Consider the following 25,696-nt stretch of genomic DNA (forward strand, 5'->3'; position numbering starts at 1 on the left):
ATGTGTCGGAGACTATTACTGGCAGCCCCCAGTGAACCATACCCTCCAGGTTTTCACATCTTGCGAGGTCCCTCCCCACACAGACTCTGAGCTCCACCATGTGACTTGTTTTGGTTTGTGATGCGAGCAGAGGTTTGAAAGCGAGTAAACTGGGACTCGTTCTCTTGGAAGCTGCTTTGGAACCATAAGCCATCAGATAAAGAGGTCCAGCCACCCTGGAGAGGTCACAGTGCTGTAACAGGCCTCGGATGAGGTGGTACTCCCAGACATGGGAGTGACAAACTCATCCTGAACATTCCAACTCCAGCAGATACCATATGGAGGAAGCTTCCCACTGACCTGAGCCCAGACTGCAGAATGATGAGGAATACATTTTCATTGTTTTCAATCACCAAGTTCTGCGGGTGGGTTGTTACACAGTAAAATGTAGATGAAACACCACGCAGCACCCATCTGAATGTTCTTTCAACAATCAGTGGTAGACTGCCTACTGAACTTGAACGTTCATCATGCTGAAAGTGACCACACTGCCCCACCCCCAACTTCATCAATTCTTCATTCAGTCAGTCCTTCAAATATTTATACCCCAGGAAAGGTACATTTGTGTTGAGTGCAGTGTGGGGCCTGAATGTAAGCCACAGACCCTTCCCTTATGAAACCAACGTAAGTCAAAAACGGGTGGAACGGTTTCCTTCACCCTCATCCCCCAGGGCGCAGTTGGGCCTAACAGTAGAGACTCAGTAACACGAGGGCTGAGCTGGTGAAATCGCTCTGCCACCCAGTGCCAATTTCCCGTCCACCCTGCTGAGCAAAATTTCACTCAGTATCGCGTCCTCTGTGAAACCTTACACGTACCACCATCCACTAAGTCTCCTGTTCCTCTCTCCGGGGCTCTTTGGCCCCTGCATCAGTTAGAATTTGGTGACCTGCAAGTGAGTGATGAAACCCCAAATGAACAGTGACTCAAACAGTTTAACTCCCCCAAGTAACCCACACTGGTGTGGGCTGTCACAGCATCAGGGACCCAGGCTCCTCTTGTTCTGCTACCTTGCTGGGCTTACTGGCCCGAGATGGCTGCTCCCACTCCAGTCATCTGATCTATAGTCTAAAATGCAGGAAGGAGGAAAAGCAGTGGGTGCATAGCTCCTCCTGGGGAACACTTCCTAGAAGCTGCACACACCGCTTCTGTTCACATGTTATTGGGCAGAATTTAGTCACAATGCCACTTCGAATGTCAAGAGACCTGGAAAACGCCTTGAATCCAGGCAGACGTGCCCAGCTACAAAGCAGAGTGTCTCTATTAGTGAAGAAATGGGAAGAACTGGTATTGAGGGACAACGGGCTCCATCCTGCCGGTACCCTTCCCATTCATTCCCTGTGACAGCCCTGGGGCTTCCTCAGCAGCAGGGCCTGACCCACAGGGGGCTCTCCAGCAAGGCATAGCTTCTCACGTGCTACGCGCGGTTACCCACTTGACATATATGAACTTACTTAGTCTTCACACTGCAATCTCGACTCTACCGTTTTCCCCATTTTACAAAGTACAAAACTGAGCTTGGGGAAACTGGGTAACCTACTCAATCAAGGTCACACAGCCATTTCTAAAAGAACTGGGATCTGGACCCAGGCAGTCTGGCTCCAAGGCACCTGCTATGAACCACCACATACTTGGCTGATGTCTGTGAGACTAAGCTGCAGCCAGGCCTGTGCTGGCCAGAGACACCTCATGGACCCTCTCTACCCTGCAGGCCAGCTATACTCCTGGTGGTTCCCCAGAGAAATCCCAAGCCCAATAATTAGGTCTTCCCCAAAGAGAGTGGGAGAAAGCACGGCCTTGGTGTGGCACCCCTCCTCCATGCTAGTGACTAAAACCAGAGGACCAGCTATTTCTAGACCTTTATTTCTCTGTGAAAAGGGAAAAAAGGAACAAAATAAAAACGGCACAGTCGACACACAAAAAAACCACTGAAGGGGGTGGGGAGAGGAAGGGAGAAAGGAGGTGGAGAAGATGGGGTGGGGGGTCCCCATTACAGCAGCCGGAGCCAGTGACCCTGGACACTCACATCTCTGTGGATGGAAGTGGCCCCTTCCTCCCAGGGTCACTGCCCCGTCCCACCTTGTGCTCCCCAAGCCCCTCGGGAGGTGGACAGCAAGAAGTCGGATTCCCAGGCTGGGGAGAGGAAGAGCCGTGCTGAGGGAAGGGGCCTGGGGTCAGGCCATGCACAGGGAGTGACAGCCAAAGGCCCCCCACCGTCTCCCTGAGGGAGGGACTTGGGGGGGAGGGTGAACACCAGAGGCCGGCGTTGGCTCCTCTTCCAGCATCAGGCGAGAGACAGAACTGGGGGAACAGGAACAGGAGGGAGTCAGAACCACAGCTGGCCCTCTGCCCCCAGCTGCTCTGCATCTCTCCCTCCCAGGAGCTGCTGTTCTCAGGCCTAGGCTCGTCCTTGTACACCACCCTCCCGCCGGGGTGTCTGAGTTCACGCCTCACCAGTCAGAGCCTCCTGGGCGAAGTACTTGACATCCACATCCTGGTCCTGGGTCAGCTTCTCTAGGATGGGCTTGACTTCACTCTGCAGTGTGCTGGAAGGAGAAAGGAAAGGCGAGGGAAGGGGTGAGGCAAGCTAGGCTGGGGGCGTGAGGGAGGCAGAGGGTTTCTGGGCAAGGAGGGGTTCAGATACAGACACGCACGTGTGCCCAGAGATGAAATGACTTCGCGGGCTGGAAGTCTAACAAACTAGGACAGAGGTCTTGGGGGTCCGGAACAGACAAAGGGAGGTCAGTCAGTCTGGGAAAGTGGGGCAGAGAATCACAGGACCCACAAGTCTCAGAGGCTCAGCAAATGGATGTCTTCATTTAACATATTTACTGAGGCCTACTATGCATTAGGTGTGAGCAGAGTGGTAAATCCGACACCTGAGCCTTGCCCGTGGCAAGGGCTGGGGCGAGGAGGAAGACACAGACCAAACTGACGATAATTAACAGAGACATATCAAGTGCTGAAGGAGAAGTACCTGGCCCAATAGGAGCCAAGGGGGAGGTATCTACTCTCCAGTAAGGGCCCCTGGGAAATGCACCCACACGGCAAGTCAAGTGTTTGGGGAAATGAAGGCATGTCCCCTTCCAGTCAACAGAACCGTTCCTTTGCCCCACACAACTACCATTCTCTCTTCTATCATCTAGATCTGTTTTGCCTATTTTTGAACTTGACAGAAGTGGAATCACACACTGTTTCCCTGCGTCCGGCTTCTCACTCAACATGACGCTGGTGAGAATCACCTGTGTTAAGTAGAGCAGACGTCTTCATTGCTCAATACAGTCTCGCACAGTATGAACAAACCACGATTGTATCCACTGCACTGCCGGTGGGCACTTGGGAGTGTTTCCACTCCGTGGCTAATATGAATAAAGCTACCACGAACGTCCTTTTGCTACCAACAAGCACTCGTTTCTCCAGGAATGGAAGTGCTGTGCTGGCTCACAGTGTACTTACACTTAGCTCCACTAGATTCTACCAGTTTTCAGAGTGACTGCACCTATATGCCACTCACGGCCTCACCTGCTGTGTATGAGAGTTCCAGCCATTCTACAAACGCCGAATGACCCCGAATTGTTTTCAGGTTAAGCCATTCTGGGGTGTATTTTCATTTGCAATTTCCTGATGGCTGATGATGTTGAGCACCCTGTCACATATTAATGGCTACAAGGAGATCTTCTTTCAGAAGTGCGTCTTCAAGTCGGTTTTGCCCATATCTCTCTTGGGGGTTTGTCTTATTGATTAGTAGGAAAGTAGTCTGGATGAGTCCATCCTTAGTCAGAAATACGTATTACCCCCAATGCTCCCAATCAGTGGCTTGCCATTTTACTCTCATAATGTGTTTCTTTTCTTTGAGAGAGAGGGGGCATGGGCAGTGGGGGAGGGGGAGAGGGAGAGGGAGAGACTCTTAGGCAGGTTCCACACCCAGCGCAGAGCCCGACATGGGACTGGATCTCACGACCCTGAGATCATGACCTGAGCCAAAGTCAACAGTTGGACGCTTAACCAACTGAGCCACCCAGGGGCCCCTCATAATGTTCTCTTTCGCTGAAGTTCTTTTCAATCAAGAACTCACCAACCTTTTCCCCTGGTGAGCTATTTAACAAATCTGAGCAATTTAATAAATCTTTGTTAAGTCTTAAAGATCTTGTCCCAAATTTTCTTCTAAAATCTTTTTTATTTTTCTGATTATGGTCGATTACCTCTAATTCGCTTACACACTGAAGTGGGAACCCGCCCCCGCCCCCCATGCATATCCAACTGACTGGGCTGTCTATGAAAATACCTACATTTCACTCCTCAACTGCAGTAGCACCTACTGTTACATACACACAGGTCTGTTTCTGTGCCCTTGATTCTGGGTCATTGGGCTACATTATTGTGCCAACACCTCACTTTTTAATTACCATGGTATCGTAAGTCTTGGTATCTGGTATTAGAAGTCTTCCAACTTTTTTCTTTTTTGGGACCACTTTTGCTACTCCAGACCTTTTCGTTTCTGTTAATTCCAGAATCAACTTGTCAATTTTTCAATAAAGAACCTGCTAAGATTGACTGAGATTATACTGAATCTACACATAAATTTGGGGAACAATTCCATCCAAGAATATTAAGTGAATCTTTAATTTCTCAAAGCAATGTTCTATAGTTTTCACTAAAAATGTTCTACATCTTTTATTAAATTTATTCCTTGGTATCTGATGGGTTTGATGCAATAATAATACACATACACACACATTCAAAAATAATTAAAACTTGCTAATTTCATTTTCTTCCCTGTTGCTACCAGTATATACACAAGTGCCATCCTACTGCCTCCCTCCCACTATGAGGTGGGCCATGGGAACTCTCATTCCACATCTGAGGAAACTAAGACCTTGGGAATATGAAGAGACCGGCCAGGCAGGCTTACACAGCAAGAGCCACGCTGGGTCTCCAACCCTAGGTTCCAACTTCAAAGGTCAAAGATTAAGATGCCTAGAATCAGCCCCGCCGGTGTGTGAAGGAGGGTCCAGACCTCACCTGTTGTCCAGGATAGGCCCTATCTTCTGTAGGGACTTGGCCACATTGAAGCGGACATTGGCGACAGGATCCCCAGCCATACGCAGAACTGTAGGCAGCATGTGCTTGGTGGTAATGTCCTGCCCACACACCTCAGACAGCACCTGGGGGCGGTGAGTGACAGAGAGGTGATTACACAAAGCTCATGGCTAACTCCCGTTTCCTCCTTCCTCTGAGCAGGCCACCTCAGTGATCACCACGTCTGAGCGTGTCGCTGAGCAACATGGGGGCCTCTGAGCCCAGGTTCACTCACTCTGGAACAGTTTATTCTCCTGAGGCTGCCACCTCTACTAACGCCCTCCTAACACCTTAATACCACTGTCTCCCTATCCTGGAAACCCTCACTCAGACTGTCCTGGTCCCATCTGCCCATCCTCAGACTTCCCTTTATCTTCTGGGGATGGGCCTGGATTCCTAACCCCAGGATGTTTTCCTTAGTGTGACGGCTTCCAAAGTGAGATGCGGGAAGAAATCATCAGAACACTCAGTTATATTTATAGGTTGTTAAATTCTATCTTTTAATTTCTAGCTATGTGGATGGTTTATTTAAGTGACTAGAAAGGAGCCCTTGCTCCACATAACACAACTGTTCTAAGCCCTGTGCGTGTATGGCCAGATTAATCTTTACAACCTCCTGAGTAAGGTATCGTGATTAACAGGATGAGTGCTTTATTGGTAAGGAAACTGAAACACTGAGCAGTTGGGAAATGTCCCAAGGCCTATGACTAATCTATGGCAGAACTAGAATTAATGAGTAGGTCTGACTCTAGAGCTTGCACACATAAACAATGTATCATATGTAAATATACACATATACTTTATAGACAACAAGAGGGATGCTCCGAAAGGTTTGGCAGTCACTGCTCAGCAGGCCAAACCTCCCCAGTCCTGGGTTTCCCCCATGCAGGTCCCTACCCCTGGCCTGTAGTTCCCCAGGGACCCATCCCTGCCCTCCTCCCCGCCCCCAACTCTACCACATCCCCACTCCCGAGCCAGATGTCTTCCCAAGGACCCCGGCCATCCCTCCTCTCCCAGGTACGCTCGGTTCCCTGGGGGACAGGCCAGCGGGCAGGTGGGGGCACTCACATTGATGCAGAAGAGTGTAGTCATGCGGTGCAGGTAGTTGGGGTCCCCAGACATGGCTAAGACCTTGGGGATGATAGTGGCATGGGCCCACTCCTTCCCAAACTTCTCCACCAGCTTCTTCAGGTTGCTGGTGGCCGCCTCACGGATGGCATAGACTGCAAAAGGTCGGGGATTCAGAAGGTGAAGGGCTGAGCGGGCAGGGAGCAGTCCCTTGCTACTGCTGACCAGGCAGCCCTGGGTGCCGGGCTGCAGGTGAAGCAAAGCCTGTGCTACTTGCTAAAGTGCGGTTCCTTTTCGTGCAGTATCTTCCCAACAGCTCCAAGACACAGCTTCCACTACCGACCTTTTTACAGATGGGTAAACTGATATGCCTAAGCAAATTATTTAGTAACTAATACTTGGAATGGCAGTGAAACAAACAAACACTTTTACCTCGGTGAAAACAATGAGCAGTTCTCACCCGTTTCACAGAGGAGTGTGCTCGGAGTTTCCACAGCCAGGGGCAGGATTCCAGCCCGAGTTACCTGCCCAGCTGCCCTGGCACTCTCTACACTGCACTGGGCCAGGCCGCCCTTGGGTGATCTGCTCTGTTTCCCTTCCCACCCTGCCCTTATCCAGGATTCTAAAAAGGGAGCTGGTCCACATAAGCGGCAGATGGCCTGGGGCAGTGACTCCACACCCCTGCAAGCCCCAGTCAATGCCGAGTCCATCCTTCCTGGAGGGCCAACATCCTCCCCCACCTGCCAGAGGGACTCACCATGATCCACAAGCCATGCCATGCACAAGGAGTTGAGCTTCTCATCAAAAAACTCTACCCCCTGCAGGAGAAAAAAAAGAGAAGGAATCAAAGGAGACTGGGGAGTTTCCAGTGATACACAGGGAAACACACCCACCCAAACACATCGGATACTCCTCAGCTTCCCCTGGGGGACTCCCTTCCCTTCTCTGTTCTAACTGAAGTCTCTTCACCTTTACAGCCCCATTTCCCATGCCCCTTCGTCCTACTCCCCAGACAGCCCTCGGGGGCCTTGGTGACACTGTGAGAGCCCTGGACATGCTGAACACAACATGGCCTGACTCCAGGCCGCCTCACTCACCAGCTGTCCGGCTAGCAGGGGCATATACTCGATGATGGCCAGCCGCACCCGCCACTTGGCGTCTTCAGCCAGCTCCACGATGGCGGGCAGCAGGGACTGGGACAGCTGTCGGATGCCAATGACCTCGTTCACGCAGTCCAGGTTGGAGATAATGTTCAGCCTCACCTCCGGGCACTGAGGGGAGGATGGGGGTCTAAGAGGATGCACCTGGCCCAGAAGACAGCTCACAGAGCCGCACAGCATCAACTCCCTAGAAGCCACACCACCTCCCGAGGGCCTGCTACTGCCCTGTCCAGCTCCTCCTCAGCAAGCACATTACGTGAGCAGCTTTTTGAATCTCACCACAGAGCATAAGAGATGCTTAGCTGTTCTGAAGAACTGGCAGCAATTACTGCAAAAATATGGTGCTCTGGAAAGAACAGACGTGATAACATTCCCATTCTGCTGTGTGGCAGCTGTGAGCCCGGCAGCAAGGGACAGGGCCTCCCTGGATACTAATCTGTGACAGGGAAACATACATCTTGCCTCGAGGGTGGTTGAGACCATTAAAGTGCCTGCTGGTGTCTGATCCACAAGAGGCGTGATGTGCGGGAGCTCATTAGTATCACTTCTATGACTTCTATTCTTCCCACTAGTCTTTGAGCTCTGTAAGGAGGAAGTCTCATTCATCCTTATGTCTCCAGGACCCGGCAGAGTCTCTGGCCCTTAGCAGGCACTCAATACACTTCTGCTGAAGGAATGCACTTTCAGCTGCCTGTTGACTACCGATATTATGAGCGCTGACTTACTATGTAAGTACATGCACATATGCATTATGAGATACACAGACACAAACACATGTACCCCACCAACTTCCCTAAAGGAGGAGAACAACTTAAAAGAAAAGGCACATAAACACAGTTCTCATTAATCAAAACAGAAGCAAAAATGAACTACTTAGACTTCATCGAGACAAAAGTCTGCACAGCAAAGGAAACAGTCAACAAAACTAAAAGGCAGCCTGTAGAATGAGAGAAGATATTTGCAAATGATATATCAGATAAAGGGTTAGGATCCAAAATCTATTAAGAACTTATCAAGCCCAAAACCCAAAGAACAAATAATCCAGTGAAGAAATGGGCAGAAGACATGAAGAGACACTTTTCTAAAGAAGACATCCAGGTGGCCAATAGACACACAAAAAGATGCTCAACAGCACTCATCATCAGGGAAATACAAATCAAAACCACGATGAGATACCACCTCACACCTGTCAGAATGGCTCACATTAACAACATAAGAAACAGATGTTGGCGAGGATGTGGAAAAAAGGGAACCCTCTCGCGCTGTTGGTGGAAATGCAAGCTGGTGCAGCCACTGTGGAGAACAGTATGGAGGTTCCTCAGAAAGTTACAAATAGAACTACCCCATGACCCAGCAATTGCACTACTAGGTATTTATCCAAAGTATACAAAAATACAGATTCGAAGGGGTGTATGCACCCCGATGTTTACAGCAACATTGTCAACAATAGCCAAAGTATGGAAAGAGCTCAAATGTCCATTAACTGATGGAAGGATAAAGAAGATGTGGCATATAAATATAGATGGAATATTACTTGGCCATGAAAAAGAATGAAATCTGGCCATTTGCAACAATGTGGATGGAGCTAGAGTGTATTATGCTAAGTGAAAGAAGTTAGTCAAGAGAAAGACAAATACTGTACCATTTCACTTATATGTGGAATTTAAGAAACAAAACAGATGGGGGTGCCAGGATGACTCAGTTGGTTAAATGTCCAACTGTGGCTCAGGTCATTATCTCATGGTTTGTGAGTTCGAGCCCCATGTCAGGCTCTGTGCTGACAGCTCAGAGCCTGGAGCCGGCTACAGATTATGTCTCCTTCTCTCTCTGCCCCTCCCCAACTCATGCTGTGTGTGTGTCTCTCTCTCTCAAAAATAGACAAATGTTACAAAAAATTAAAAAAACAAAAACAAAGATGAACATATGGGAGGGAAGAAAAGAGAGAGGGAAACAAACCATGAGAGACTCAAACTGAGGGTTGATGGAAAGAGGTCGGTGGGGGGATGGGCACCTGTGATGAGCACCAGGTGCCATATGCAAGTGATGAATCACTGCATTCTATTCCTGAAACTAATATTGCACTATATGTTAACTAACTAGAATTTATATAGAAATTTGAAAAGAAAAAAAATTTGCAAATTTAAAAAACAAAAACAAAAAACAGAAGCCCTACTGGAACCTTGTTCCAAATCGTATGTTCCCAGATGGCAATCGTCACAAGTAGTTCTTTGTAACCTGAACCAAGTAAGAAACGAATCAACAAACCAAGTAAACAAGTACGCAGTGCCATAATGGGTTTAACTCCGAAGATCCAGGTCGATCCAGATCCAATTAGGCATGTTCCAAACAAGGGTTGGGCCCCTGACCAGCTCCTGGGAGAATATCCTGTCTGATGAGAGCGTCTTTGTGGTCACCTGGGAAGCTTGGGCCATGCCGGACAGACAACTCTAACAACATGACTTACAGGGAGGGCCGTGGGCCATGAGGTACCAACTTGACCTCTGGAGGGGCTGGATACAGAGTAACTGAGGTCAGCCATGCAGGCAGCTCCATTCCTTGGCTATGTGACCAACCCCTCTATAAAATCCCTGGAAACCAAGGCTCAGTGAGCTTCCTTGGTTGGCAACATGCGGTCACACGTCACTTGTGGGAGATTTAAGTGCCGTCCATAGGACTGCAAGGAGAGGACATCTGGGGGCTCGTCCCGGGTCTCCTGTGCACCTGTTCCCTCACTGACTTTATCCATTCACTTTGATCAACAGCAACCACAAGTGTGACAGCTCTTCTGGGCAGAGGGCTGTTCTAGCCTATCGCTGACCCTGAGCATGGAGGTGGGGACGTAGACGCAGCGGCCGTGACGGGTACGGCCACTACTGTGAGGACAGCATGGCTTGGCCGGCACCTCCAGAGTAGAATCCCCGGAGGCCCTGCCTACGAGCACATCTTTTCTTTATCAAACACTGTAAGGTCTCATTTAGGAACAGAAGACAGCCAGTTTCTGGCCGGCCAGTCCAACGGCCAAAGAACTCTCAGAACCAACACCATTTCCCTCCCTACAAGGTATTAATTCAGTTCTTTCTAGAGCCAAGGATGCTGAGGAAGGAACTATTCCAGTGCTATCCACCCTGTTGGTGTCCTTCTCCTGTGACGGTTGTCTAAAAGCCTGAACTTACATGAGAGACTATACCTGTTCTTCTTTCTTTTCCTAAGAAAGATTCCCGGAGCGGGAGCTGCCCTGTCTGCCATCCTAACCCCAGGTTAGAAAAGCGCGTTAGTGTAGACATGCATGAGTCACAATCTACTCCAGGGGAAAGTAATGAGGATGATTCAAGTCAACTGAGCAGACCAAGATGCGGTCAGAGTCAGGGCTGGGAAGGGAGAGGAGAGAGCCTTGTGCATTTCCCCACTTGGAATGAAGGCATCTGTAACACCCAAAAGAGAGGGAAATTTCTTCTTTGAATAAACTGAAAACTAACTGGATTGACGGCTCATTTGAATAAAAGACATTTGAAATGCATATAAAACCACTGTGATGGCCTTCCCGTACTGAGCAGAGACCCATGTGAGGAGTCTGGCCTCAGTTTTCAAACACGATGAAAAATTAGGGGAGTTAGCACTTATCCAGGGATGTGAACGGAAATATCCTCACAGTGAATGGGCCGATTTCCTTTCTCCGAAGGTTAGCCATACACAATTCTAAGGATGGAAAAATACGGTGTGTGCCTACTTGGGAGTCTCACCTCTGGAGACAAGGAAGAAATGGGCCCCCAACAAAGCACACCGTCTAACTGGCTTTGGGCTCTGCAGCAGCACAGGAGCCGAGCTAAGCCTCATCTGTCAACAGGCTTCCTTCCCCTGGCTGCCACGTCATTCCCTGATGTGGAGCACCTGCCATCTCAGAAAGCCCAGAAGAACAACTCCGGGCCACAGCTCAAGAGCAACCCTCGCTGGGGCATCCGAAAAGGTCAGGTACAATTCTGAGACTCCGTGTCAGCCAGAGACCAGAGACAAGAGAGGCCTTTCTCAGGTGAAGGCTTTCCCACAGACACCACTTACCCTCGGAGATGGCAAAAAACTATTTCCTTGTTAAAACACAAGCAAACAAAAAAACAAGGTGTAGAAATGAACCAATAAACCAAGTGAGTGTGTGCAGTGAAGGGTTAACTCAGCAGGTCTGGACTGTACAGGGCTAGCGCCTGCCCAGGTCCTGGGAGGGCATCTCTGAGCCCCTGCTGCACAAGCCAGTGTCCTGAACACAAGAGAAGATACAAATACGACGGCTTAAACCATTTAAAAACCTCTGTTTAGGCATACCCAGAAAAAGGCCCTTTTTATTTGGGTAAGTTTATAAATCTTATCAAGTATGAAATGTAAAGTTTACAGGTCTAGAATTGAAATTCCAGATACAAGCCAGATGAGTATCGCACACCAAGAAAGCCATGATGGGTCAGGGCACCTGGATGGTTCAGTCGGTTTTAAGAGTCTGACTCAGTCTCAGCTCAGGCCATGATCTCACAGTTGGTGGGTTCGAGCCCCATGTTGGTCTGTTAGTGCAGAGTCTGCTTGGGATTCTCATTCATGCTCTCTCCCTCCCTCTCAAAATTAAATAAATATTTAAAAAAAATAAAAAGGAAAAAGACAAAGAAAACCATGATGGGTCTTGTCTTCTTTGCAGGAGAAGCTGCCCTGGGGCGCACTACGGCTGCAGGAACAGGACCATCACGTAGCGCTTGCTGAAGGCGAAGCCGGTGCAGAAACCGGCCCTAGCTGTGGCACTGCTGTAGCACATGTGGGCTCACCTCCACACGCAAGCTGAATGTGGAGCTCCCTTTGATGCCAGGAAGCAAAATGCTCCTCGAGACCCTGGTGAGGTGTTAAAAGGACACAGAAGCCAACGCTCACCAGCCAAGCTGTCTCCACTTAAGCATCACAAGCAAATACAAACTATATTTGTAACAAGCTATAGCTACAAAAAGCATGCTTATAAAAGAAAACGTGTGTGTGAAGCACTTCACTTAGGTCATAAAATTTGAGTCATTATAAAAATGAATTCTGGTTTGAACTGTAACAAGTGACACAAATAAATGATCAACAGTAAGATTATTAAGCTTTTCTTTAGCAGGTGCACAGCCTTCAACACAAGATTTGTTGAATTTGTAATTTGTACAAATTTGATTTGTAATTCTGGGGCTGAGAGATTATCCCATCATAGCAGAATTTAATAACGTGATATTTTGGGGGAGTGGCAGGGGACTCAAATCTGATGCGATTTCCTAGCACTGTGTGTGCTGGGGGAAGGGCGGGGAGGGCAGGGAGAGAGGGAGACGGAGGCCTTTGGCAACGAGGAAGTCACAAAGCACTAAAGAGTCTCACCGTCTGCCTGGTCACCACCATGACAGGAACCAGGGAGGCTGCAAACCATCCCCGCTCCTCATAGACCTTCCCCATCTCTGTAGCCACACCGCCTCTCCCACCAGTCTGGTCTCCCTGCACCTCTTCTGGCCTCCATGCTGCAATCTTTCTTTGACAGTAGCCTCAGGGTTCCTTTCTGGCACCCACATCTGTGATGCCCATAGTTCAAGTCCAAACTCCTTCCCTGGCTGTCACCCCACAACCTGTCTAGCCCCCGCCTGGCACTCTCATCTTCTGTATTCCAGCCCAAATGAATGGCAAGGTGTGGTCAAATGACTGGCTCTGGCCAGTGGGGCGTGGAACAGACTGGTGGGTGCCCTCTTACAAGGACCACACATTTCCTGTTGTCTAATACCTTCTGCCTTCATCCTGGCTGGGGATGGTGAAGATTGGAGCAGCTGCCTCAGACCCAGAGAGTGTGGAGGTCAGCAGAGGTAACCCCTCATGTAGGACCCACCTAGCTCTGAACTGTTGTAAGAAAATTATCTTACATAAGCCACTGTATTTGGGGGTCTTTATTACGGCATCTTTGCCTAAATCCTAAAAGACAAGAACTTATCACAGCACCTATGCGATCATGGGATTGCCCATCTCCCTCTCTCCACTGTCAGTCTCTGAAGGTCTCTGAGGAGTGAAACTGTCTTAGTCTCTTTTGGTGTCCCTGATCCCCAGAGAAAGAATTAGCACAGAGCAAGGGTGTGCAAAACATTGCCTAATAAGTGAATGAGTGAACACACACTCCGTTGTGCCCACCAATATCCAACTCATTTGGGACCTGGGTGTCTGTTGAGATTCTAGGAGATTCCAGACCAATCTAGGAAAGCAGCTGACCCACCTGTCACCTCTGCCAATACAGAGTTCAGAGCCTTCCCCGCACCATTACCTCATCCTTCAGCTGAGCCAGGAAGAGGGGCAAGAGGTGCTCAATGGTATTGTCTTTGCCCAGGATGGGGGAGAGGCCCATGATGACGGAGGCCAAGGCTGACTTCACGTGTTGGTTGGCGTCTGACACCAGCTCCTGGGGGGGAATAGGGAAAGGGGAGCCACAGGATCAGGACAACCCCCGCAGCAGCAAATGGCCAAGCAGACTCCCACTTCCTAAGAGGCCTGAGCCATGGCCTGCTTTTGCCCATCTCCCGCATGGAGCAGGGACGGTTTAGGGCCCAAAGGTACACGGCAGTTTCTCACCTGTCCCACCTGCTTGGAGTTCCATGTTCCCAGTAGCCTCCACCCAATCCCAAGGCTCTTGGGACTTTTGAGAGGAAGCACCCCCACCTCCAAGCTCGGCCCCAAGCTTCAGATTCTGCCTGCACTCAGGAAACCCAACTGCTTCCAACCCAAGTCTGCCTGGCCCCAGAAGGCTGGGGACTATCTGCGTCTGGATGTCCATAAAGCCCCATCTCCATCCCTTTAGCAGACTCAGATCTCCCCTAATCCTCCCACCAAACTGCATTACCTTGATGCAGGGTAGTATCTGTGTCATGATCACATTCTCCCGACAGTCGGCTGAGAGATTTTCACAGAATTCTGTGGAAGAAGAAGGGAGGCAGAAGAAGGTGAAACCTGACATCTGGTTCTACCTCAAACCCCTCAGACACCCATCCATTTGCTGTGTTCTGGTCGCCAGCACCAACCTTTGACCTTGTGGGAGGCTGCGGCCCTCACCTCGGCCTCACAGTCTTTCATCAGGTTCTGGAAGGCGGGGACCAGGTCTGTCTTGGTGATCTCAGGCCCCACTGCTTTCTGGAGCTGCAGACAGAAAGCAGGGGCTGTGAGACAGCTGGGCAGGTACTCTGGGCAATTGAGACCAGAATCAAAGTTCAAGGCACCAGAAGTGAGGGTAAGAGTGCGCCCTTAGAATCACTGCTGAGATCTAATCCCAGCACCACAGGGTGAGCCGGGCCAAGTCTCCAAGCCTCTCTGAGCCCGTTTCCTTAAAAGCAAAATGAGGGCCATGAGACTACCTATGGCATAGCGCTGTTGTCTGCATTAAGAATGGTAACACATCTCTACCACTCAAGCTATTTGGGGTGGGGTTTTCTCCCCCCACCAAAAAACATTCCAGTCATGTGATGGCTCTTGCTTTTTAATTTATATTCCTCTGTGTTTTTCAAATTACCAGAAGATGAATTATTTTTCTAATGAAAATAAATGTATACACATTAAGGGGGAAGAAGGCCTGCTAGGCCCTGCCTATCCCCTGACTCTTGAAGCCCTAGGAGGAAGCAGGACAGTTCATGACCAAGAGAGGGACAGACAAAAACTCTGAAGGGCCTAATGCTACCTGGAACAAACGTTGCCTCTTCTCCACGTAACAGGTATTTACTGAGGATCTCTTGCAGGCCAAGCGCTGCTCAAACAGTGTTAAGATCCCTGCCTTTGCTGAGCTTTTATCTAAAACCCAGTGTGATCCAGTTCATGCTGTCCAGAAGCCAAGGACAGAATTGTCTTTAACCATGGTGCTGAGCCTCCAGGGTGTGGCCACGTGCTAACATTTTCACGGGGAACATGGATGGTCCCGGGAAATATTATCTGGAGGCTCCCAGTCCTTCCACAAACACACTTACAGGAACGGGGAGCCATGGGGTGGAGTGCACCCAAGGTCAGACCCTGAGCCTCTCTCTGGCTTTCCCTCACATGGGGCCCCCAAGAGTGAGTCCCAAATGCTGCCCCTCACACTGGCTCTGGCCTCCCAGGGCCCTGTGCGCATGCTGTCCTTTTGCTGGGACACAGTTCCTATCCCAGCTCCCACCCACCCATCTTCTAGAACCAGCTGCAGCACCACCTCCTATTCTCAGTGCCTCATGCATGTCTGTCGGCCTGGGCACCGTTTCCCTCTACCTCAGTAGACCTTCCCCTTCAGACTGCCTGCCCCGTGGAGGCCAGGAATGCGAATTCACTGGATCCCCAGCACCCAGAAAAGAGCTGGTGGTCAACAAACATGATGGTGGGAAAAGCAAACTTGGGTCTCCATGGAAAGAGCACTGTCCTCAGAGTCAGAGACACTGGATCTTGTCCCTGTTCTGTCTGCCCAGTGGGGTCATTCTGACCCAAGTTTTGAGCTGTGCTATGGGCTGAACTGTCCTAACCCCTCACTATCTCAGAAAGTTGACTGCATTTCAAGACAGGATTTTTAAAGAGGTTATTAAGGTGGCCCTAATCCAAAATTACCAGAATCCTTATAAGAGGAGGTTAGGACACAGGCATGCACAACGGGGAGACCATGCAAAGACACAGGAAAAGACCATCTACAAGCCGAGGAAAGAAGCCTCAGATTAACCACCCCAGAGGACACCTTGATTTCAAACCTCCGGCACCCAGGAACAGTGAGGGAATAAAGTACTGCCCTGTCTGTGGTACTTTGCTATGGCAGCCCCCAAAACTAATACAGGCTATGCCTTCCCTTTTTAAAAGGACAGAGTTCAATTAGGTCAAGAGTACACAGGTACTACCGTTTCTCTGCTCTTATGGCTCTCCACAGAACCTGAACTTGGCTTCAGAATCCTTTCCAACACAGCACTTCAAGTTGCCAGTATTGCTCAACCCGGGTTGGCCATGTGAAAGGAGACCCAGCCAGATGATCAGAGATCTTCCTGCTCAAATACCTGATGACTCCATTGGATTTAACTAAAACCCGAGCTCCTATATGTGGCCCCGCTCCTTCCCCTCTGAGGGCCTCAGTTTCCCCATCTGTGAGACGTCAACAGTCCCCACTCACCTCTGTGAACTTGTCGGCCACCATGTACCGGACACGCCAGGACTTGTCCTCGGCAGCCTGGCGCAGGGTGGGCATCACCAGGGCCTCCAGATCCTCCTGGGGCAGGAGCTGGGCGATGTTCACACACGCCTCTACCGCTAGCAGCCGCACCGAGTCCTGGGGAGAGGATTGGAACAGGGAGAGGGAGGCAGAGACCCATTAGCTCTGGGCTTCCTTGTAGACACGGTTTGGAGGGGGAGGAGGCTGGGGAGCACCCACCTGCTCGTCAGAGGCCAGGTTGGAAAACATGGGGATGATCTCACTCTTGACGTTGTCCAGCTCCAGCACCTTGGCAAACTCCCCCAGCTTGGAGGCTGCGGCCCGCCGCACCATGGGGGTGTCATCTGAGCACAGGTTCCGGAAGTACCTGGGGGTTGGAAATGGGGCTCAGGAGGAGGAATCCCTAGATCTCACAGCAGCATACAGTGAAAACAGCAGCTGGCTTTGCCTGCATGACCCCGGGCAAGTCAGGACCCCTCTCCCGAGTGTTCCCAGGCCTACAAAATGGAGCTGACGGCGATACTTCCTACCACACAGGGTGATAAGTTTAAATGATAATGTGGGTGAAAGCAGAGCGGTCAGTCTGCACATAGTTAAGTTCCAGTGCATGGAAGGTGATTATATCATTATGACCATATAAAGTTGTTGAGCTAAGAGGCTGGTCAGGGGTCCCTCAAAGGTTTTACTTTTCAGGAGCGACTGCTCCAATTAGAGATGCATGGGGGAAGCGTACACACGTACACACACACACACACACACACACACACACACGAAGCACGTGTGGCTAGCTGTAAATCAGTATGCTGTCATGTAAGAGCTCAGGGCCTGAGCTTGCTCAAGGACAGGAACATATAGTAATGGGAAATTTTAACCCAATTAGAAGCATTTTTGTGAACTGTTCCAGGAGAGTCTTACATACAAGAAATTCTCTGGGGTATCAAGACTAAGGGAGGAGGGTGGAGGAGGCAGCCAAACTGAGCCAGCATATGTATGAGGGCTCTGGACCTAGGGCAGGCGAAGACAGCATCACACAGCACGGGTGGAGTGCTTTTATGAGTCAGATTCCATTCTAAGCACTTTGTACGTGGTAATTCTTGTAAATCCTTACACACCCAATGGGAGGAAGGAGCTCTCATTTCTCCATTTCCTAAGTGAGCATGAGGCTGTGTCCAGACCAGGCCTGGGGACACCAGCTCTCAGGGGCGGGTGGGGGAGGGGGGCTGAGCTGACAGAAGGGGTCCACGCTAAGGGCGAGGCTGGGACTCACTGTCGAAGTTCTGCCTTGACGGCGCTGGACACACGGGGGTAGCAGACAGAGAAGAGGCCACATGCTGAGGTGCGGGAGGTGAACCAGTCACCACCCGCCAGCCGCTTCACCAGCGGCACGAAGTGGGCCTCGAGGTCAGAGGGCGAGTGTTCATGTGAGATGGCCCGCAAAGACTCCACCGCTTTGTCCCGCACCACTGTCTCCTCCACCGTGGCCAGCGACTCCAGGGGCGGCTGTGGCAGAGAGTACAAGGTCACTGCAGGGTCCCTCCCCACCATCCCAGCCTCAAGCCCCGCCTCATGCCGCTCGCGCATCTCCTCCAAGGCCCTTGAAGGTGCTTCGGTGAAAGCCACGGACCTCATATTTATACCCATCACTTTCTGAGCAGGTGGCCATAGTTGTCATTAGCTCTCAAAGTGCAGGGATAGTCACAGATGTTGATTGAACGTCTATTTGCTGGGTGTCCTAAACAGGGCCATTGCAACGCACAACTTAGGATGGGGGGAGGGGACAATGCTGGCTCTAACTCACTGAAGCCCATGAAGTAGGTCCCATGACTGTCTTCATTTTACAGAAGAGGAAACTGAGGCACCAACAAGCTAAATCACTTACCCATGCTAGTGCTAGCTACAAGCCAGGACCCAAACCGGGCCACCAGGCTCCTGAGCTTACACAGACACAAAGTAGAAAGCACGGCTGTGGTTTCTGTTAGACGACTGCCCCCAACAGCTCACATCACTGGGGAACCTGGGCCCGGGAACGTAAAGCCTGGAGGGGGCAAGCTCCTTTAGGAATGTCTGACTGGCTCATCCTTATGTCCCCAGAGCCCAGCAGAGCTCCTTGGATAGGGTGGGAACTTGGCAATTACTGACCAGATGAAGGGAGACTTAAGTGACTCTAGTCTGTGCAAATAAAGGTGTGGACAAGTGTACTTGGACACATGTCCAAGTCAGGAAGACATCATAAATGGAAATGCCTCCAGGGCCCAGGAAGGCAACAGAATGAAATAAGGAGCAAAGATGATGGGCGGGAGGAGGGAAAGCAGCAGAGCTGGGGAGGGCGGCTTCATCAACTAGCTTGGCAGGAAAACACAGCTGGTAGAAGCATATCTATTGTTCTCCAAAAGCAGCTGAAAGGGCCAGGTGTTTATACGTCAAACATCTCATTCAACACATGGTACCCCACGGATGAATCTTGAAGACCTTCTGCCTAGCAAAATAGAGCAGTCAGAAAAGGCCATGTGTTGTAGGATTCCTTTATATGCAGACCCTAGAGTCACCAGATTCATAGAGACAGAAAGTACAAAGGAGGGTCCCAGGGGCAGGGGAAGAGGGGACTTGGGGAGATGCTGGTTAATGGGGACAATTTCAGTTTTGGAAGAGGACAGATGGTGGTGATGGCTGCACCACAATGTGAATATATTCCATGCCACAAAACTGTACAGTTAAAAACGGCTAAATTTGTAAATTTCATATATATTCTACCACAATAAAAACAAAAATTTTAAAATCTCATTTACGAAGATTAGCAATGATTCAAAAGGAAAACGTAATGCTGTTCCAGCCTGGGGGGGCACCAGTCTGTGGCCTCTGTCATAAAGCCATGCTATCGCAGGGTTTCTGGTTCTGGACCAGCTCAGAGCGTGGCTGAAGGTATCACTGGGCTGCTGCAGGGGCTGGGTTCCTCTTATCCTGGTTTTCTTGCTCCCCCCCCGCTGGCACATGGGAGGTCCTCAATCAGTATTTGCCGGGTTCAGTATTTACCTGTTCCACTCAGAGAAAAACCTATCACTAGAACAGAGGCCTGGGGACCAAGGCCAGGCGGTTCGTATGTCATGCAAGGGTCTCTGCCCAGTGGGTTGCCGAAGGCAGTGGTTGTCATAGCGAGGTCTGGACCACCCACAACAGGATCACTCAGGAGGCCTAGCCCAGCACAGGCCGTAAGAATATCAGACCATAAGAATATCCTGGGGCCCAGGAAGGTGTGTGGTTAGGAAACTCAGACAATGTTTTCCCATGATGAGCTGTACCGCGAGGCCTCTCTACAAAGTAGAGAGGGTGGAGCTCTCAAATCCAGAGAACATGCAGGGGAGAGGAGAGGTGTGAATCTCCTAAAATCACTGTACTTTTATGGGAGGGTCTAGAGTTTTCATCGGATTTTCAAAGGGACCCATAAATCCAAAAGGGTTAAGAGTTGATGATACAGAATTAATCCTCGTGTATAACTACACGGGTCCCTGTGAAATTAATTCCATTTCACCTCTGCAGAGAACAAGGGCTCGGACACACCTCTGGGTTCCCAGGACCCATAGTTGGTACTCATGTTTGTGGAATGAACAAACTGCACAACAGCCATTTTCCATCGCTCTTTAATTGTCAAAATCCAGACTCACTGCCACCTCCTCCAGGAGGACTTCCTGGACAGCTCCCCCACCCCATCTGAAACAGGTTAGGAGCCTCCTCTGGGCTCTAAGCTCCCCCAGCTTCCCTCTTGTGCAGCTCCAATCAGCCTGTGGAGCAACCGAGAGCCCTTGGAGCTCTCGGTAGGGTAGCAGAGAGGAGTGGCAATGGTTAAGAGGCAGGGGCCTAGGTTCAAATCCTGACTCTGTCTCTTCTCAGCTCAGGCAATCCACCTAACCAGACCTGGAGCCTCAGTTTCCTCATCTGTGAACTGGGGCTAGCACCAGCGTGCATCTCCCAGGGTCGCTAGGGGAGGTGACAGGTGACTGTGCAGAAGGCACCTGCAGGCACCAAGGAGCACCAGCATTTGGACCTGACTGGCCTTTGCTGGTGCTTGGGGGTTCTGAGTGCTCTGCGGCCCAGGGCCCTGAGGACATGCCTGCCAGCTCATGTGAACACCAGAACAGCAGCCCCAGAGGACATGTGACTCTCTCCCAGAAGAAGTATGGGATGACCCTGACATGGCAGGGAAAGAACCTCAGGGTTCCAGCCCTGCTCCCCAGTGGGGAGGCCCATGCCAGCTGAGGGCCCTGCGCCCCTTGTTGAAGCTATGGGGTGCATGTTTTCTGCTCCTAAGTCCTCACAGACGCTGCTGAAAGCTATACATTGTCTCCTCAGAAAAACTGCCAGGGGTTGCAGAAAGTTCCGTGGAATTCAAGGGACTCCTTTTAGGCTGGTCCCCAGACCTCCTCATGTTCCTGTTAAACGACACTAATCCATGCAAAATGTATGAAATGACCTCATTCGCATACAATTTTCTGTGTGTACATACACGTAAATTATACACGTACACACAGACGAAAGCTGACAGACCAAAATTTAATGACAATTATCAAATTTCTTCAGACGTACCTCTCCTTGGAAGAAAAATTACTGCATCTGCTCAAATCCCAAACTCCCCAGTTTTAAGTAGTGCCATTATTGCATACACTACTAAAAGGAAGAAAGGCTAATAAAAAATTTAAGACATCATTAAGGGCAGATGCCCAAGTATACAACTGTGTCTTTACGAACCATGACAGACAGAATTCCTGGGGGTGGGGTGGAGGTGGGGGCAGCAGTGGCCCAGGGCTCTGAGGGGTGGTGGGAACCAAAGGACTGGGAACCCCCCAAGGATCCTCCCTCCCGGGTCGCAGGACCAGAGTCCTCCCTTCTCTTCTCACAAACAGCAGTTACTATTAGTATCTAAACCCCTTCTGTGTCCCCAGATGCCACCAAGCACGGGGGTGCTCACGCAGGTTCCTGAAATCCCAGCTCAGCCACTTAACACCCGTGAGGCCTTGGCCAAGATGCTTAACCTCTTGGCGTGTCCAGTGGCTCATCTACAAAAAGGGAACTGTCCCTACCCCAAAGGGTGGACATCACCTCAGGACACCATAATGACACTGACAGTGAACACCTGATAGTACTTACCACATGCCAAGGGCTTAAATCAATTATAAAGACAGGTTTTAAGGACTCCCATTTGATAGATAAAGAAAGTATAACGCAGAGAGGTTAAGTAACTCTTAAAAGTCACACAGCAAATAAGCGGCAGAACTCAGATTGTCTCCAAGGGTGGGGCCTGCCACTGCTCAGGCAAGTGTCCAGCTAACAGTAAGGCAAACAAGTGCGTTTTGGGTACTGCTGACTTAATGCCATTACTGACTTACTGCTTTAGAGAGAATGTCCAAAGCCTGCCTGTTGCTAGAAGGTGGCCCCCGGCCCCTGCTGTATTCTTCCCACCCTGCTCCTGCCAGGGCCACGGGTCTGATCCCAAGGGGAGGGCAAGGGGACCACCCTGCCTCCCAGACTCACCAGCAGGCAGTGCACGTACTCGGGGCCTCCCACCAGAGTGGTGAAGGTGCCCAGCTGTTCCGCCAGGGCCAAGAGGACCTCATCCTCATCGTAGATGGTGTCTGTGGAACCAAGACAGACTCCGTTACAGTCCCGCCCCAAGTCTGACCCCAGCGCCTCAGTGACCCAAGCTGGGAACAAACAGGCTCCGTTCTGCGTCCTCAAACCGTCAGCACTCAGTTTCCCCACTTTCCACCTGGGCTGGTGTGGACACTGGGGCACAGGCTTGGGTCAGAGGACAGAGCACCAAAGTCCCGCTTCTGTCATTTACGAGGCGAGGGACCCTGGGGAAGTGACACCACTCTTCGAGCCCATTACTACCCCTGTAAGATGGTGCTAGCCCACCTCTCACCGCGAGTCAGTGAGGAGCAAACAAGATCACGCAACCAGAGCGCAGAACCCGAGACATGGGGGCTTCTCGCTTCGGTCCAGATTCTACCCTCAGCACTGCCCTCTCTGCCAAGAACTCATCTTTCTCTTGAGCCTGAGAAATTCTTCTCTGTCCTTCAAGACTCAGTTCAGGGGCGCCTGGGTGGCGCAGTCGGTTAAGCGTCCGACTTCAGCCAGGTCACGATCTCGCGGTCCGTGAGTTCGAGCCCCGCGTCGGGCTCTGGGCTGATGGCTCGGAGCCTGGAGCCTGTTTCCGATTCTGTGTCTCCCTCTCTCTCTGCCCCTCCCCCGTTCATGCTCTCTCTCTGTCCCAAAAATAAATAAAAAACGTTGAAAAAAAAAAAATTAAAAAAAAAAAAACAAGACTCAGTTCAGCTACTATTTCTTGGAAGGTTTCTTGACCAGACCAGGGCACGTCCCTTCTCCACACTCCCCCCAACTTCAAGCCACCTTGATCAGAGTCCTTATGTTAAGGGTCTAGGACTGGCTCCTCTCCGTACCCCAGTTTCTGCCAGAGACGAGCACCGCAGGAGCTCAGCCCAGGTTTGCTGAGAGGACAGATGACCGTGTGAAGACGGAGCTGCTGTGTCCTCACGTTCAACAAAGACTTTTGTCCTCAACTGCTGACCTCTGTGACAGAAGAAGCTAATACCCCTGGCACCTATGCTAGCATTTCGACTTCCTGAGATTCAGCCAAGCATACAGCAACCCAGCCAGACATCTTGAGGTTCCCACGTGGCTGGCACGCCAAGTGACCAAGCTCGGGCCAACGGGGTATGAGACGAGTGGTCGGCTCCACTCCGGGTCGCTTCCTCACCTCCTCCCTCTCTGCTCACGGCGCTCTGTCATCACATGCTCATCTTGTGCTGGGTTCTCTGCTCTACTGCTGGCTGGGGGGCGAGGGGGTGGTGGTGGTAAGTCACCTCACCTCTGAGCCTGTCTTCTCACCCCCACACCCCAGCAGAGCTGTTGTGAGACCCAAGTGAAGAGGCGCTTTCTGCGAAGAGCTCAGCACAGGGCCTGGCCCGAGTCAGGACTACGGAAATGCAGGCCAGCGTGGCTCCAGGCCCACCAGGCGCTCGGGTCCTTCCCAGCCTCAGTTTCCCAAGCCCTACCTGTACACAGTTAACCTCACCCTCCCCATTTCCTCTCCTTGTGCATTTCCACGGCCTTAACTCACGTTCAACTCAGTCTGCAGTCCAGACTCCTCGCCTTCCTGAAAGTCAAATCCGCAGAACTGCCAGCACCTCACATTTTCACCGTCCCCAGCTCCACAGAACTGCTTTCCCAGCCTCCCTGCTCTCCTGGCCTCAAAGGCATAGGGCCACCTCCTCCCGCCTGACACAGACCTGCCAGCCCTCCACCTCAGGGTCACTATGACCTCATCCTCCTTGCTGGGTGACGGCAACTGCTTCCTAAATGGTTTTTCTGCTCCTGCCCTGGCCCCCAAACTGCTCAGGCTCCTCCCAGAATCCTGAGTGATCCTTCAAATCACCACACTGTCCTGCCTCAATCTTCCAATGGTTTCTGAGACGTGAATTAAAATCTAGACTCCATATATCATATATCCAGCACAGCTGGATTCAAACCCAGGTCCCGCCAACTCCTTTACCCACTTTATTACAGTGCCGTGCCACACGCCATACTCCCCATGCCCCAACCTGGCCCTGTCTCAGCGTCCAAGAGCTTTCAGGTCTCGCCCACCGTTCGCCCACGGAAGCCACCTGGGTCGGGTCATCTGCTCAGCGTCACGTGTTAAATCCTCATGTGGTATTCCCAGGCAGACGGATCGGTAGGAAGCATGAAGCGGTAATAAGAACAATGGAAACAGAGGACTTACTATTAACTGGGGGCTCAGCCTGCGTCCGCCACTGTGCTCAGTGCCGTGCACACATTTTCAGACAGGAGTGTGTGGGGCGGTCTGAGCACTGACACTTAGCAGCTCTTACCCTGCGCTGAGCACTGTATGAGCACTTTACACGGCTCTTATTTCATCTTTGTGTCAGGTCACACTATCAGGCCCGTTTCACACATGAAGAATCAGAGGCAGGCAGATGTGAAGTACCTTGCCCAAGGTCACACGGTCAGAAAGTGGCAGAGCTTGGGTCTGAATCCAGGTAGTCAGGACTCTCAGGCACTGCATCCAGATTTGCATCCAGCACGATCAGATAAATAACCTCCTAACTGTAGGATCTCCGGCCAATATATTACTTCACCTCTTCATGCCTCAGTTTCCTCACCTACACAGCTGCTGTGAGATGAACTCGGAGAACGATGGGGACGTGCACTTACTGAGCACGGGCCCCCGGTCTGAGGACGTGAACTAACCCAATCTTCCCGAGAGGGGGTCGCGAGCACTGCCGGGCACGTGGTAGGCAGGGAAGCGGCAGCATTTATTATTACTGTTACTTAACGTTCACGTCAACGCTACGGCACGCACACGTTCATCCCTGCTCTGTACAGAAAAACTATAAGGAACAGTTAGGTTAAGTAACTCACCTAACGTCACCAGCTGCTGACTGTTAGCAGTGCCAACCTGGCTCCATCCGCCTCCAGACCCCTTTTCCCAATCCCGCCCCCACCCCACGAGTGCCCGGCACAGGACAGACGCTCACAAAACAATGTGTTAAATCCCCAATGAGGCCTATCTAGCAGGAACCCCCCCTGGCAGCCCCCACTCCGCCTGGGCCCCGGGGCCCCACCTCCTTACCTGTCAGGAAGGGCAAAAGCTCACTGCGGGTCCTTTCCACCCCAAGGGCCAGGGCGATGGTGGACAGTTTCTTGATGCTGTTGAGGCGAAGCTAATGAGAGAAAAGAACAACAGGGTCAGAGAATCTTAGCAAGCCCCAACTTAGGGGTGTGGGGCAGCTCTGGATCCAGACAGCCTCTGGAAGCCTCACTAATGTGTGGAAGGAGGTGGAACGGGGACTTGGCACACACCGACCAGGTGCATGAGTCAGTAACTACAATGGTAGCCGCGGCCTCAGAAAAAGCATGTAATGAGTCTTACGGAGCCAACACTCATTCTGTGGTGCTTCCCACACTCTAAAACCACGCTTAGGCCGCGCTCTAAAACCGTTCACTGCTTCCCCACACTCCCGATCCTCCTCCTCTGCTTTTGCCCCTCCTGCACTCAGCACCTGACAGGCTCCAAAAGGGGCGGCCACGTTCCAGCATGTTTACTCTGTGGTCCTAGGCCAGGCACTCACACGACAACCCTGAGGGCAGAGT

General features: G+C 51.0%; 1 protein-coding gene across 1 annotated transcript in view; it reads right to left on the reverse strand.

The window, feature by feature from the left end:
* Positions 1–1,884: 1,884 nt before the first annotated feature.
* The window catches only part of PPP2R1A (protein phosphatase 2 scaffold subunit Aalpha), a 37,483-nt gene continuing 13,671 nt past the window's right edge, over positions 1,885–25,696 (reverse strand). Inside the window, exons 2-15 of the mRNA XM_007074232.3 lie at positions 25,176–25,266; positions 22,037–22,137; positions 17,781–18,013; positions 16,733–16,880; positions 16,475–16,630; positions 14,391–14,505; positions 14,213–14,283; positions 13,640–13,774; positions 7,282–7,455; positions 6,942–7,002; positions 6,185–6,339; positions 5,060–5,202; positions 2,492–2,583; positions 1,885–2,338 (exon numbers count right to left, since the gene is read on the reverse strand). Of these exons, the coding sequence (XP_007074294.1) occupies positions 2,322–2,338; positions 2,492–2,583; positions 5,060–5,202; positions 6,185–6,339; positions 6,942–7,002; positions 7,282–7,455; positions 13,640–13,774; positions 14,213–14,283; positions 14,391–14,505; positions 16,475–16,630; positions 16,733–16,880; positions 17,781–18,013; positions 22,037–22,137; positions 25,176–25,266 (1,692 nt within the window). The 3' untranslated portion in view covers positions 1,885–2,321. The remainder of the gene's footprint in view (positions 2,339–2,491; positions 2,584–5,059; positions 5,203–6,184; positions 6,340–6,941; positions 7,003–7,281; positions 7,456–13,639; positions 13,775–14,212; positions 14,284–14,390; positions 14,506–16,474; positions 16,631–16,732; positions 16,881–17,780; positions 18,014–22,036; positions 22,138–25,175; positions 25,267–25,696) is intronic.

Source organism: Panthera tigris, chromosome E2 (genome assembly GCF_018350195.1).
Source record: "Panthera tigris isolate Pti1 chromosome E2, P.tigris_Pti1_mat1.1, whole genome shotgun sequence".
Taxonomy (NCBI): Eukaryota; Metazoa; Chordata; class Mammalia; order Carnivora; family Felidae; genus Panthera; species Panthera tigris.